The sequence below is a fragment of the Mustela putorius genome, unplaced genomic scaffold (genome assembly GCF_011764305.1).
Source record: "Mustela putorius furo isolate JIRA1106 unplaced genomic scaffold, ASM1176430v1.1 tig00001059_pilon_pilon_pilon, whole genome shotgun sequence".
NCBI classification, from domain to species: Eukaryota; Metazoa; Chordata; class Mammalia; order Carnivora; family Mustelidae; genus Mustela; species Mustela putorius.
Window position 1 is genome coordinate 3,607,054 of NW_025421553.1, and position 16,238 is coordinate 3,623,291.

Below are 16,238 nucleotides of genomic sequence, written 5' to 3' on the forward strand. Positions count from 1 at the left end.
ATTTCTGTGTGACTGTAACCAAACTGCTTATCCTTTCCCAATGTCTGCAATCTCATTTGTAAAATGGAAATAAAAACGCTAAGCTTACATGGCTCTTGTGGAGATTAAATGGAATAAAGTATATGAAAGTGTCTAGCATAGTCATGTAAATACAGATGTTCAAGATTTGTTCTCTGTTCATTGTTGTAATTTATTTATTTATTCCATTGTTGTAATTTAGACTGTTACAGCAAAGATGAGTTGAGCAGAGGAAGAACATCATGAAGCATATAACCAGTTTAGAGACAAAAATTGGGGAGTGAGATATAGTAGATTGTGTGCAAGGATGGCTGCCAGTGATCCTTCCTTGTTATTCTTCTTATTAAGAGATGGCATCTGTTTCCCCTCCCTTTCCATCTCGGATGACTTGCTTTGACTGACAAGAGTGTAGCACGAGGGAGGCTGTGCTAGGTGTGGGCCTTAAGAAACCTGGCAGCTTCACTCTTGTGGTCTCAGAGCCCTCAGTCACCATGGGAGACTACGCTTCTGAAGAGAGAGGCTCTAGATGATGAGAAACAGTGAAGGGAAGGAGAGAGGCCAAGCCAGCCTCTTACCCCAGGTGAGGTGTCCATATATGAATGAAGCCGTCTTGGGTTCTTGTGCTCAAGTGCACCTCTCTCGCCAACACCAGATGGAACAGATGCCATCTTTCCCTTCTGAACCCTACCCAGATTGCAGAATCAAGAGCAAATTGTTGTTGCTTCAAGCCACTAAGTTTTTTTTTTTGTTTTTTTTTTTAAAGATTTTATTTATTTATTTGACAGAGATCACAAGTAGGCTGAGAGGCAGGCAGAGAGAGAGAGGAGGAAGCAGGCTCCCCGCTGAGCAGACAGCCCGATGTGGGGCTCGATCCCAGGACCTTGGGATCACGACCGGAGCCGAAGGCAGAGGCTTTAACCCACTGAGCCACCCCGGCGCCCCAAGCCACTAAGTTTTGAGATGATTTGTTACACAGCAATAGATGGCTGAAACATTAGATAAGTCTGAGAAAAATGTGTCTGTGTGAGCACACTTTTTTTTTTTAAAGGTTTTATTTATTGAGAGAGAGTGAGAAAGCAAGCACAAGCAGGGGGTAGGGTCAGAGGGAGAAGGAGAAGTAGGCTCCATCTCAGGACCCTGGGATCATGACCCGAGTGAGCCAAAGGCAGACGCTTAACCAACTGAGCCACCCTGGCGCCCCTAAACTTCTATATATGAAAAATATAGACAGCACCTTGAAAAGTAAACATTTTAGTTTTTATTTTAAATGACTAAAAGAGGGTTTCTTTTATAGATTCCTCACCTAGAGGATAAAGGTAACTTAGTCAAAAACCATCAGATGGTGGTTAACAATACTTGTTCTGAGAAGTAGTTACTATTGGTGCCTGAAGAATCTCTCCTTTGTGCTCCTCCTTTGCTTTATCCTAACAGGTCTGAGCTGGGAAAAAAAAAAAAAGTAACGTGATTTATGTTTTCCCACAGGACTTGGAATCTATTATGTTAAAAACACTAAATAAAAATATAGTGCATTTTTAAAGGGTTCTTTTCCTCTTTGTGAAGGAGTACACTGTCTGAACTGTAATAGTTATCATTCTGTGCAGCTGGCAAAAACCTGCCTTTCTGGTTTGTAATGTCGTGTTAATCTGCAAAGGTGTTATTACTCATTCGAAAAATTCTTTGTTCTGGTTGAAAGCCTCACTGACGGTATTTTCAAATAAACTTGTCCTATTTGGGAATATTTCTCAAGATTATAAGCTTCTTGAAGCTCTGTTCTTTCCAAAATGCTGCTAGTGTGTCAGTAATAAAAGTAATCTATCTCTATTTGCTTAGATTTACGTGGTATCTAATTCACAATCCAGAAATATGTCACAGGCATTTACTCTCATTGAAAAGTAAATTAATATCTTGTAACATTAAATGAGTTTTTTCTGAGTGGAGTTGGAAAAAACTCAGATACTTCTTTCTTGATTTTCTTCTTACTGCTTCGTATCTACTCTCTTTTGATTTCCTTATGATAGCAAACAAAAATACGTCAGGGGGTACTTGGGTGACTCAGTGGGTTAAACCTCTGCCTTTGGCTCAGGTCATGATCCCAGGGTCCTGGGATCGAGCCCCACATCAGGCTCTCTGCTCCGTGGGGAGCCTGCTTCCTCCTCTCTCTCTGCCTGCCTTTCTGCCTACTTGTGATCTCTGTCTGTCAAATAAATAAATAAAATCTTAAAAAAAAATGTCAGATTTATTTTATTGCCCAAGGAAAACTATCTATTCTGTATAAAGATTATCTTTAAACTTAAAATGAAACTAACCTATCTGACTTAGAAGTGAAGGCCCATGTCTCATGTTTTAAGGACTTGGGGGCATGTAGCCTCAACACTGGAACATAATGGTCTGTAATGATTAGAGCTAGCTCCCCAAGGAGCTTGGGAGGAATTTGGATTGAAAGATCTTAAAGTAGCGTTTTTGAAGGGGGGGAGGAACAGAGAGTATGAATTGTTTAGAAATGTTGTCAAGAAATTGACAGTGAAACACCATATCCCTATTTTGTCTCCAGGCATCTTCCTTACTTAATACTCACAGCAATCAACCAGATCCACAAAACAATTACTCTATGAACAATAACAAGTAATGACTAGTTCTTACTTGGCATACCTTTTCTTTTAAAACACATTTTAATGCAAGTAAAATGCATGCAGAGTAACCAGTCAAATGCATAAAAATGCTCCTAATGATAACCAGGTCCTTCTTTGTCTCACTTTCTAGAAGTTTCTTAGTTACTCCATAGCCCCAGAACTTCTCCAGGGTTCTCATAGGGAAGTGAACTGCTTCCCCCATTGAGGTTCTTTCTGTTACAGTCTGGGGTGCATCTTGTTCTGTGGCATTTGTTAGCATGCTTTTTCCATCTTCTGGAGATTAATCATTTGCTTACATGTACTGTAAAATTCAAATACTTGAATTGTGCATATACAATAAATATTTGAATATACTCAATTTGGATATACTCAATAAATATGTGAAGTCATATGTTTCTTTCATTATATCCTCAATGGTATTATCCTTTTCTAGTAATATATCCTGTGGTTGGCCTGTTCCTTGCCTAGTACACTTCTCAATCTTACTTTGGCTCTCATGTCCATTCTCTGTCCCTTCTTCATTTCTTTATTCAAGGATGATTTCCTCTGAACTTGACTATCAATCTGAACTGAAAAATACAGCCCACAGCAATCTCTGTGAAGAATCCACGTGAAGAGTGCAATTTTCCATAAGCGTAGGAGGCATAAATAATGGGATACAAATTGGGGACAGGGTGATTGGAAGGGGCTGGTTAGGGCAGGACTGGCAGAAATGCAGGCTGGTGATGTGTACCCCCAACCCCAGTAGCTAATTGACTGATGGAGCCCATGGTTTCTGAGTCTTGTCATGAGAAATGAGAAGTGAAGAAGTTTTCATGGACAAATGTGCTTGAAGTAGGGACAGAAATACAATATTTCTGAGGTTCCTCTAACTCGGCTCCAGGTTCATGTATAGACATACAACATAACAGAAATCTGTTGAGGGAATCATGAGATCCCATGTTTTTTCTTAAGTAGATCTGGATTCATTGCGGAACACTGCATGTTTTCCTTGTGGTTTCTCCATAAAGGATAACAAGAAGCTAAAGGATGATATTTATAAAGAATTTTCCGTACCTGGGGCACCTGGGTGGCTCAGTGTGTTAGGCCTCTGCCTTTGCCTCAGGTCATGGTCTCAGGGTCCTGGGATCGAGCCCCGCATTGGGGTCTCTGCTCAGCAGAGAGCCTGCTTCCCCTCTCTCTCTGCCTGCCTTCCTGCCTACTTGGGATCTCTCTCTCTCTCTGTGTGTTATATATATAAAATCTTTGAAAAAAAATTTTTTTTCCGTACCAGATTCTGTATAAATAAAAAGCTGTTGTAGAAGATCGACAGACTCTGCTCTGGTATTTTTGGAGTGATAGTTTTGGAGAATGGTGATTCCCTTCTGGGCATGAAACTTCTGCTATTTTCATATACTTTGCAAACTGCTAAGTTGGTTTTCTAAGCTTGCTTTTGTGTGTATTCTTCATGAGTAGGCTATTATTTACCATTTATAAATAGATTATATGTATAAAGAAGCTAACATTTCTTGTGGAATTATAGGCATAAAGTGTTTTTCATAACGATACCCTTGATTTATATATATGTTTATGTGTATATATATACTTGTATTTCCCTCCCCCCCCAAATTCTACCCCATCTCAGTGCTGAAATTTCAAGCAGAACTCATTCCTCTTCTGTTCATGAGGCACTTTTCCATCTGCTTGGGACAGAGGAATTAGGTGGAGTTATGTGGTTCTACTTGTTCTAGTTACTCTATCTGTTCCTGTCTGTGTCTGGGTAGGAAAGTGGATCCAGGGGAGGGATTAGATTGAAATGGAACACTAGGCTCATATGTCAGCCTTCCAGAAGTATTTTCAAGTAAGAGGAAAGCTAGGCATGTGTACCCACAGCAGCCTGGACAGTAAGAAAGGTGGATCTCAATCAGCCAGAAATTATTTAAAAAAAAAAAAATTCCTGAGGCAAAAGGCAAATGTGAAACAACTGTAGGTGAAAACTAAAGTAGGTGAAACAATTGGTGAAAACTGTGGTTCTGGGCAGAACCACAGGAGGGAGGTGGTGATGGGTGAAGGTTGGCTCCATGCTTAGTGATTGTGGCTGTACTGGGATTAGGAGAATACAGACCCACCATCAGGGTAGCGCCATAGAGACTGTGAGATAAAACCAGTGTCTTTCAGTGAACTTTTTTGGTTACTTCATCAGAGTCATCTGTTACTGTTGGCAACCAAGAGGTCTGCCTGTTGCACTTCCATCCCTAGGATAAACTGTTGGTATTCATGATATTTTGAGTATACCATTGGACCCAATTTTCTGCATTCCTAGGATTTTTACCGAGGACCCTGGCATGGCTCTTAGGTCCAAACGTACACAATTAGTGTTCCTGTGGGCAAGGGAAGGGAAGCCAGTGGATTGCCTGGCTGCTTCCCTTTAGTACCTCAAGGATGCTGGGAAACCTGGGTTAGGAATCAGTCATCACTGTACCCTGTCCCATTTGATTTCACCTCTGCATGCCTCTGCTGTTGGACACCCTACCATAATGGGAGCCATTGTCATGAATGAATTCTCAGGTCTTCATCTGTCTTTGTATCACTTGCTCAGAAGTCAGAGTCCTTGGCTGAAACCAGATCATGTGTTATGTCTCAGCTGCCAGGAGTTGGGGTATGGAGTCTGTTTCCTGCCTCTAGGAAGATGCGCAGGGTGGGGGATTCTTTCCAAGTAGGGAGGGGGTTTGATAGTACATACCTAGAACGAAAGAACTAAACTAGAAAATTCTTCATGAAGAATATTTGACATTAGAAAGTCTTTTAATATAACTCATAGATGATTACATCATTTTTGTCCTTTCAGACTCCCATAAATGACTTGATAAAATTATCACCCACTCTTCGGGCACCTGGGTAGCTCAGTTGGTTGAGCCTTTGGCTCAGATCATGATCCTGGGCTTCCAGGATCAAGTCCTGCATCAGGCTCCCAGCAACTTGGGGAATCTGCTTCTCCCTCTGACCTTCTCCTCTCTAATCCTCTCTCTCACTCATTCTTCCTCAAATAAATAAATAAAATCTTTAAAAAAAATTATCATCCACTCTTAATTAAAAAATCAAAACAGATTAAAACAAAACAAAAACAAAAAACCCAAAAAGTAGAAATAAAAGGAACCTTCTATTTGATAAAGAGGTACAAGGGGTACAGAGCAGCCAGTATACTTAGTGATGAGATTTTAGAAGCAATTATGTTAAAGTTATGAAGAAGATTAGGATCATGTTCTCACAACTACCAGTCATCCTTCGGTTGAGGCCCCAACTAATGCAGTAAGGGAAAGAATGTATGGAGGGGGAGTTGGGAAAAGAAAAACTAGAATAACTTACTATTGGTAGAAAATGTGGTTATGTAAAAAGATTCCACAGACAAATTCTTTTCACTGATACAAGTTTAGCAAGATGGCTGTGAATAGACCAGTGTGGAAGAATTAATTGCTAATATGTTAGAAATTAGAAAGCATAATAAAACAACAATAAAACTATAAAATCGCTATGAATAAGCATATGTTAGTTTTTTGTTGCTGTATAACAAATTTCTGCGAATTAGTAGCTTAAATCTATCTACCCCTATTTATTATCTTACCATTCTGTAGGTCTGAAATCCAGGATAGAATGGCTGGGTTCTGTGCTTAATCTCAGAAGGCTAAAATCAAGGTGTTGGTTATCAGAGTCCTTCTTTGAAGGCTCTGGGGAAGAATCTGCTTCCAGACTCAGGTTGTTAGCTAAATCCAGTTTTTGTGGCTGTAGGACAGAGGTTCCCATTTCCTTACTCGGAGTCTACTCTCAGCTCCTTGAGGGTGCTAGCATTGCTATCTCAGATGCTCCCTCCATCTCTCAAGTGGCAAGGACCTGTGGAGTTGTTTCTATGCTTTGAAAATCTTTGACTTACATTCTGCCTGTTTCTGTTGATGGAGAAAGTGTTTTGCTTGTTAGGGCCCATGTGATTGGGTCAGATCCACTTGAATGATCTCCTGATATTAAGGCTAACTGTGACTTATAACATAACACAGTAATAGTATTGACAATTCATTTTATCAGCTCTAGGGATTAGAACAGGATTTATTTTGGGGGAGAGGGCACTTTGTAAATTTTGCCTGCCATAAAGTTTGAGTAGAATTTTGTAAGACCTACATGAAAAAAAGTATAAAACATCCTTGAAGAACATAAGAGAAAAACATATGTTTCACTTTGAAAATACCCTATCATTATGCCCCAAGTCATCCAGTCTATCAGTTCAGTTTAATTCCAGTCAAAACCCCAATAGAGTTACTTATTAAATTAGCAAGCTGAATATCATCCTTAATGGGGAAAAATGGAGAGCTTTTTCCCTAAGGTCAGGAACATGACAAGGACGTCCACTCTCACCTCTTTTATTCAACATTGTCCTGGAAGTCCTAGCCACAGCAGTCAGACAAATGACAGAAATAAAAGATATCCAAAATTGGTAAGGAAGAAGTAAAACTTTGACTATTTGCAGATGACCTGACACTGTACAGAAAACCCAAAAGACTCCACCAAAAAACCTGCTAGAACTGATAAACAAATTCAGTAAAGTCAGAGGTTACAAATCAGTGTACAGAAATCTGTTGCATTTCTGTGCACTAATAATGAAGCAGCAGAAAAAGAAATTTGAAAACATTTTTGCTTTTAATTACACCCCAAATAATAAGATATTTAGGAATAAACTTAGGAATAACCAAAAAGGAGAAGGACCTGTACTCTGAAAACTATAAAACACTGATGAAAGAAATTAAAGGTAACACAAGGAAATGGAAAGATACTCTGTGCTCATGGAGTGGAAGAACAAATATTAAAATGTCTATACTACCCAACCAATCCACACATTTAAAGCAATCCCTATCAAAATAACCAATAACATTTTTCACAGAACTAGAACAAAGAATCCTAAATTTGTATGGAACCACAAAAGTCCCTGGATAGCCAAAGCAATCTTGAACAAGCAAAGAAAAGCTAGAGGCATCACAGTCTGGACTGCAAGTTATATTACAAAGCTGTAGTTATCAAAACAGTATGGTGCTAGCACATAGATACCTAAATCAGCAGAATAGAATAAAAAACCTGGCAAAAAACCCCACAATTATATGGTCAATTAATATTCAGTAAAGCAGTAAAGAATATACAATGGAAAAAAGGGCTCTTCAACAAATGGTGTTGGGAAAACTGGACAGCAACATGCAAAAGAATGAAACTTGACCACTTTCTTACACCATATACAAACATAAATTGAAAATGGATTAAAAACCTAAATGTGGGGGCGCCTGGGTGGCTCAGTGGGTTAAGCCGCTGCCTTCGGCTCGGGTCGTGATCTCGGGGTCCTGGGATCGAGTCCCGCATCGGGCTCTCTGCTCAGCAGGAAGCCTGCTTCCCTCTCTCTCTCTGCCTGCCTCTCTGACTACTTGGGATCTCTGTCTGTCAAATAAATAAATAAAATCTTAAAAACAACAACAAAACCCTAAATATGAGTCCTAAAACATAGGCAGTAACCTCTTTGACATTGGCTATTAGCAACTTTCTAGATATGTCTCCTGAGGCAAGGGAAACAAAAGCACAAATAAACTATTGGGACTATATCAAAATAAAAAGCTCCTGCACAGGGAAGGAAACAACAAAACTAAAAGGCAACCTACAGAATGGGAGTGGATATTTGCAAATGACGTACCTGATAAAGGGTTACTATCCAAAATATATAAAGAACTTACACAACTTAAAAAAAGAAAATCTAATTTAAAAATGGGCAGAAGACCTAAACAGACATTTCTCCAAAGAAGACATACACATGGCCAACAGACATATCAGGGAAATATAAATCATAACTACTATCAGATATCACCTCATACCTGTCAGAATGGCTAAAATCAAAAACACAAGAAGCAACAGGTGTTGGCAAGGATGTGAAGGAGGGGGAACACTCTTGCATTGTTGGTGGGAGTGTAAACTTGTGTAGCCACTGTGGAAAACAATATGAAGTTTCCCCCAGCAATCATACTACTGGGTATTTACCCAATGAATCAAAAAATACTAATTCAGAGGGATATATGCACCCCTGTGTTTATTGCAGCATTACTTACAATAGCCAAACTATGGAATCAGCGCAAGTGTCCAATCAGTAGATGAATGCATAAAGAAGAGGTGGTATATATACATAATGGAATTTTTTTGGGTGGTGGAGCAAAGGAAGAAGGAGAGAGTGAATCTTCAAGGCAGAGAACACCTAACCCAAATGCCAAGAAATGCAGTTGGTTAGTAGGTAGATGATAGAGCACCTACTTTTATAAGTGTCAGGAAAATGCAAATTGAAAGTTACCCTCTCAACTCTTTTTTGTTCAGTCAGATGGGGAAAATTTTGCTCGAGAGAATTTGTTGGCAAAGGTATGGGGAAATGTACTTTCATTGAATAAATTGTAATGGTCTTTTGGCAGTGCTCGTTGTAGTTTTAAGTATGTGTATCCTTGAAAGAGTAATTTTCTTTCCAGATTTTTACCCTAGTTAAACGTGTAAGTACATGAGCACAAACAAATAATTGACTGGACATGGCATTGTTAGTATAGAACGTGTCCCAAGCCAAAGGTCCATCACGGAAGGCATTTTTGTTTATGTATTATCCAATGGATTTTGAAAAGGACACCAATTAAGTTTAACCAAGGTAATTTAGTAGAAGGAAACAAAAATACCTTTGGGATTTGTAACAAGAACAGTCTTCTCTCAGTGTGTGCCTTTATCACCTGTCATCCATTTTACAATGCATTTATAGATTTTATTTATTTATTTGACAGAGATCACAAGTAGGCAAAGAGGCAGGCAGAGGGAGAGGGGGAAGCAGGCTCCCCACTGAGCAGAGAGCCCGATGCGGGGCTTGATCCCAGGACCCTGAGATCATGACCTGAGACGAAGGCAGAGGTTTTAACCCACTGAGCCACCTAGGTGCCCCTTTTTACAATGCATTTAATCAAAACATCTCCCTTATGTCACAACTCATTTCCTAAAAGCAGTGCAATACTGAGTACTCTCCAATACAAGTAAATGAGTGATGGTAATTCTCTGAGGAAAACCACAGCTGAAGAAAGCCCTACTTCATTAACGCAGTGTGTGACTTCTTGGGAACTTCTGCTCCCCTGCTGTACCTGCCTGGGTGGGGCAAGAGAAAGGAAAAGTCTGTATCAGTGGGCCTCTGAAATGGATTGTTTTCAAGATTAATATGATATGTGAAGTAGTGTTTTCTGATTAAATGTTTATCTTCAGCTATGTGATAATTGGTAATTAATATATTAGATCTGATATATTAGATCTTAGAAAGCAGGGGAAATGTTCTCTTTACATCTCTGCTTATATGAAAGAGATAAAGTAAAATTTCTTCACAAGGGCTTTTCAGAACATTAACTTGGGCAGCTTTAATCTGTAGGTTTATTAGTTGAGGATTGAAAATAAAAGCTTTGGCTATTGTTATTTTAATTCTGTGTATCTTCTGTGTTGTGATAGTAACGCTGTAGGTGAAAATTGCTTTTTCAAGTGAAAGAACTGTGGGATTTTAAGCAACATGAGTGGTTTTTGATGAATTCATTAGTTGCTCTTCATATAAAAGATTATCTTTATTAAGATAAGAATTTTGTCTGGAAGATAATTTACAATCCCCTAAGAAAAGAAGCTTATATTAATTAAAAACCCACTACAATTTAAAAATGTTTTTTTCAAAGGAATTTCTTTAATACATTTTACTTACAACCCTGCTTTTCTTTGTAATTGAGGTAAAACTCAAAGAGGGAACCATGGGCTAATAAAATCACTTCCATTGTGGGCGAAGCTAAGAGAAGATGAGAAGCTGTGACTGTGTCCCACTGAGAAAGATGAGACACCATGTTAAAAAAAATAAAACTGTGAATTATTTTTGCAGAAGTCAACAAAAGGTTCTGTTGTCCTTGACCACGTATTCCGTCACATAAACCTCGTGGAGATAGATTATTTCGGGCTGCGTTACTGTGACAGAAGCCATCAGACAGTGAGTACAATGACTTCACATTCAATTTTTCTGGTTATAAAATACACTCTCTCTCTGGCCTTTGCTGATGTGGTTTTAAGTAGGTAGTTTCTTTGTAACCGAAAATGACTTTGAAAGCCTCAAACATGTTTTTCCTTGCTAAAATGTTTAGCTTTTTTTTTTCCCTTTTCTGCCAAAAATCTATATAGAGTGGCAGGATTCACAACTTATATGTGTGTACTTCTCTTTGCAGAAGACTTTGCTGGTTTGCATTTTTACAGCCATATCATAGAGAGTACTTTTCAGGTATACTGTTAGGAGAACTAAGTAAGCCAGGTAATGTGTTAGGAGGCGAGTGGCTAGTCTTCTGAAGGGACAGATACTACTTACTGCCTTTTAAGAAAATAAATGGTTAAAGAGAAAAAATACAGTGTGAAAAGGTGCTTATCTAAGCTTTAGAAGTTGAGAGAGTAATTACAAAAGAAATAAGTAGGAGTTTTCACTCATGAGCTTGATGGAGTAAGTGATAAAGGCAACCAAACTTTTGGTGTCTGGGGTCAGTCTTCATGAAGGTCTAACATCTTCCTAGCTGGTTGATGGATGGAAAGTTTCTTAGAGAAGAAACTCACTACATTGGTTAGGGTTGATCCTATATGGTTATAAGGTCGAAAAGCTATTTCTTGGGTGGTGAGCAGAGGTGGTTGGGGGACGAAAGGATATTCATTAGTGCCTTTTATTTTAGTCTAAGAAGCTCTTAACCTCAGACACAGTCTTATTGTGCAGAGTGCTTATATGCTTACCTTAAAAGACCAGTTTGACTTTTATTTTTCATGTTACTCAACTCCTTTTGGAAGAAAGATTTCCGCTTCTTCCTTCATCAGTTCTCCCGGCCTCCAGTGCATCATCTGGGATCTATTCAGTGAGGCACATGATTGTCTGAGTGGGCTTTTTCTGTCCCGGTCACAGGAATGTGCTAGGATGAGAAGAGACAGACAACTGGAATCCTATTGATGGTGATGACTTGTGATTTTTCCTGAGCTAGTTTCATAATCCGTTTTGTTTTACAGGAGGATTTCACAAAGCAGGAATAAAAAATTGGGTGTGTTGGTTAGCTTTCCCTAGAAAGGAGTAGCTTTCTAAAGGCAAACGGTCAATAAGACACACTTCAAAGAAAGGGAAATGGACATCTTCCGGGGTTCCCTGAATTCTTTCCTGTATGGGCCATAAGTGAATACTGCAGAACTGTAAATCTACATTGAAAGATTAAATTGAAGGCTCTAGAAGCTATCTTGCATTACATTAATATTTTTGAAAGAACATTTCTCTTAGTAGAGAAAATTACTGTTTCCTGGTCTTATCTAGTATGTCAGACTTCGCCTGGAAAGATTGACTGTCTTGCTAAAATTATATAGACCTTATCTCTCTTTCTCTCTCTCTCTCTCTCTCTTTTTTTTTTTTTTTTTTTTGAAATTTTGCAAAGGAAGAAAATATATGAAAAGTCAGACAATCTCAACTGAGCCACCAGGCGCCCTGCCAGAGAATTTCAAACAATGGCCTGTATCATTACAAAAAGAATTAGCAGTTGGTATTGATTCAGAGTTTTCTAGGGCTTATATTAAAACCAAAAAAAATTTTTTTTCTTTTAACCTTATTCTTAAGGGTCTGCATTTGTGGTGTGTTTGCAATGAAGGTTTTGGAAATAACCACATTACAGTTAGAAGGAGAAAGCTCTTAAGTCATGTTTGGTTTTTTTTGATACTGTAAGAACACCAGGTGTGTAAATCACATGAAAAAAACATCTTTTTGCTCCCTGAATTTAGTTATTTCTAGTGAATGAAGATAAAATAGAGGTGATTAATAAACTCAAGTGTATGGTCTGATTGTCTTACATGTATTTTTAATTGTAGGAAACTATAAGGAGGTTATGAAAATTTGTCCCTTCTTTAGATAATTGTTTCATCAAAGTACACTAGAGAGCTGATAGTGTATCTAGGTAGAAAATGTGATTCCATTACTGATTTGCTTCTCTTGGGTATTGAGGCAGAACAAAGGATTTCTCTTGGGGCAGTAGCTCTGGCAGGTTCTTCATTCCAGGCACCCACCCAAGGCTCAACTTTATTTCTAGGGAAATTGTTGATAAACCCGAATTCCTATTTCTTTGTCTTCTATCTGTGTTAGTAGGAGCAGAGCTACATAGGCCTTACTTATTTAAGGCAAACATTTAAAGAATAACTCTATGTTAGAATGGCACAGGACACAAAAAATGGAAAAAATTTTGTCTTTAATGATTTCTAGGAATTTACCCGAATTACAGTCCATTAGATTGGATTTTGTGTATTGCTTTGCTTTTTCTCCATCAAAATATTTACTTCCCCCCCCCCAAATTATCTTTTTCTTTTTTTTTTTTTTTTTAAAGATTTTATTTATTTATTTGACAGAGAGAGATCACAGAGAGAGGAAGGGAAGCAGGCCCCCCGCCGAGCAGAGAGCCTGATGCGGGACTCGATCCCAGGACCCCGAGATCACGACCCGAGCCGAAGGCAGCGGCTTAACCCACTGAGCCACCTAGGCGCCCCTTATCTTTTTCTTTTAAGAGGGAATGCTTTGTAACAATCTTTAAAATAAGTAAGATCCACATGGAAAAGACTTTGAGGCCCTAAGAGGGACGTCTTAGGTCAACTCTTGAGGCAAATAAAGAAAGTGGGAGAAGGAGCTGGGGGTAAAAGGGAAAAAAGATGAAGATTAAGAAGAGGTGACTCACATACCACAGTGAGGAGCCCTAGACTCCCTCCTTCCCTCCCCTTGACAGATGATCATGCCTTGGGGCCAGGCCTAAACTGGGTGGGGTGGACTGGGAGAGCATGTCCCTTGGGACGCATGGACCTCACATAGCAGGGAACTTGTCTGTCCTGGAGGAGCAGGGTAACCCAGAGGCTGGATCTAGACATGTCATCATCACCACCATCCCTCACCATCCTCGTCATTAGTGCACCGCAAACTGCGGAACATTTTCCATGTGTTGTCATTACATGTTCAAAACGGCTGTGCAAGCTCAATATTATTATCCTACCATCAGAGATGAAGAACGACACTGAAAAGGTTAAGCCACTTCCCATGATCCTGTAGCCATCAAGTATTAGATCAGAATTCAAATCCAAGTCTTCACATCTCCAAGACTGTCAACTACTATAATATCCTGACTTGAATGCATGTAAGATGGAACGGTTGTGCAGACTGAGGATACTGAGGAATTCTCTTTCTGTGCAGTTTACATACTTACAGTTTGTTGAGAGGAGTTAAATAGTATTTTCCAACAAACAGACTTCTCAGATTTACCTGGGGCAAGAGAGTTTATTTAGGCCTCTGTGTATGTATACCTTTGTGGTCTTTCAGTAGCAACACAAAGAAGGCCTAATATGGGCAGGCCCTGTGCTAGAGCTTTCTCTGTTTTTCACATAGTCTCAGGAATTCTGGGGAAAGGGAATTTGCTGCCTGGAATATTAAACATAGACGTTCTATCAAACTATATTTCTTAAAACCAAGCCCTGGGAAATTCATGCAACAAATGCATTGATTTAGGTGTTACTTATGTGTACAGAGTAACAGCTAGGCAGAACTAAACCTTGGTAAAGCAAACCGCTCTCCAAAGAGTGCAGCTGATTCGATTTGGAACGCTCTGGGCACCTTAATTGCTTCACTTTTCAGGTAAGGTTTGTAAAAGGACCTCTAGGAAGTAAAAACATTCTTTCCTGAAGACATGCTTACTGAGATTGAATTAACCCAATGCTGCCTGTGTTAATTTAGGCTTACTTGTAGAAAACAGTCCCTTAAAGATACACAGTGGGATTCACATACTTGGGGTTCCTTTTCCTAAAGACATAGGGAAGAGCACTTAGCCTGGGCATACAACCTACTTTCTGCTCTGCTTTGGCCGTATCATCCAGCTTCTTTCTTGATCCAGGCTGGTCTGTGCAGGGGATGTAGCTCTTCCCTCTCCCTGCCCAGGGCCTTGGTTCAATTGAACAGAAAATTCCCAGCCTCGGTTTAAGGTAGTTGAGAGGGATTACAAGAACACACATGAGAGTCAGAAAAATCCAGATTTATTGAAGGACCCTACCACTTCCTAGTTATAAATATTTAAAATTCTCTTAAGTACTCACCATTGATCTAGAACAGCAGAACTTCCAAAGAAGTTAGCTCTCTCTAGTATGTTCTAGGAGTGCCTGTCATCAGTTTCATGGCTAGCTCACCTTCTCATTCTCTGCATGTGGTGTCTGGCTCATCAGCTCACTTTGGTGTGTCTTTGCCTTGAATGGGTTCCCAGCCTTCTCTTGGCTTAGCATCCTAATCCCCAGGACCTGTGAACATCACCTTACATGGCAGAAGGGACTTGGCAGGAGTGATTAAGTTAAGGATCTTGTATAGAGGGATCATCCTAAATTATTGAAGCAGAGTCAATATAATTAGAAGTCTCCTTATACATACATGACAGAAGAAGGCAGGAGAATCAGAGAGAAGGAAATGTAACAGTGGAGGCAGAGATCAAAATCATGTGATTTCTGGAAGGGGGCCTTGATCTAGAGGATGAAGGCAGCCTCTAGAAGCCAGAAGAGAAAAGGAAGTAGATTCTGCCCTGGAGCTTCTAGAAGAAATACAGCTCATTGGGGCGCCTGGGTGGCTCAGTGGGTTAAGCCGCTGCCTTCGGCTCAGGTCATGATCTCGGGGTCCTGGGATCGAGTCCCGCATCGGGCTCTCTGCTCAGCAGGGAGCCTGCTTCCCTCTCTCTCTCTGCCTGCCTCTCCATCTACTTGTGATTTCTCTCTGTCAAATAAATAAATAAAATCTTTAAAAAAAAAAAAAAAAGAAATACAGCTCAGTGTCTTAGTTTGGGCTCCTCTAACAAATCACCATAGACTGGGTGACATGAACAAGAAAGATTGATTTATCATACCTGGGAGGCTGGAGACCTGAGATTAGAGTGCCTGCATGACTGGGTGAGAGCCCTTTTCCAGGCTGTGGACAATCCAATTCTCCTTGTAATGTCACATGGCAGAAAGGGAGGGAGTTAGCTCTATGATCTCTTCTTGTAAGGGCATTAATCCCATTCACGAAGACTCAACCCTTGTGATGTAATTACCTCTCAAAGGCCATACCTTCAAATTCCAATACTAGGTATTTGGATTAGGATTAGAGTTTCAACATACGAATTTGGTGGGGAAGAGCACAAACATTCAGTTTGTTGTACCCTGTGAGACCATCTTGGACTTCTGACCTTCAGAATTGTAAGATGATAAAATTTCTGTTGTTTTAGGCCCAGATTATGGTAATTTGTTACAGCTGCAAAAAGAAACTAATACACATGGTTACAGTGGGAAGCATTTTATTTTTGCTTGCTTAGTGGAAATATAAGGGCTTTCTTGTTTTGATTTACCAATTAGGCAGAAACCTGAAAGAGGGTTATTTCCCCTGGGTAATAATAATATACATTTTCCTGTAGATAATCAGGATTTTTCCATGATTAGGGCTGCATGTGTGTCCCCAGATGTTAGCGAGCAATATTAGTTGCCTTTTTTTAAAGG

The 16,238-nt window shown here is 39.6% G+C and overlaps 1 protein-coding gene across 4 annotated transcripts in view; it reads left to right on the forward strand.

Annotated features, from left to right (window-relative positions):
* Positions 1-16,238, forward strand: part of EPB41L4A (erythrocyte membrane protein band 4.1 like 4A) — a 250,082-nt gene that overhangs the window by 94,755 nt on the left and 139,089 nt on the right. For all 4 annotated transcript variants that reach the window (XM_045087135.1, XM_045087137.1, XM_045087136.1 and 1 more), the window contains exon 2: positions 10,576-10,680. In XM_045087135.1, coding sequence (XP_044943070.1) covers positions 10,576-10,680 — 105 coding nt within the window. The remainder of the gene's footprint in view (positions 1-10,575; positions 10,681-16,238) is intronic.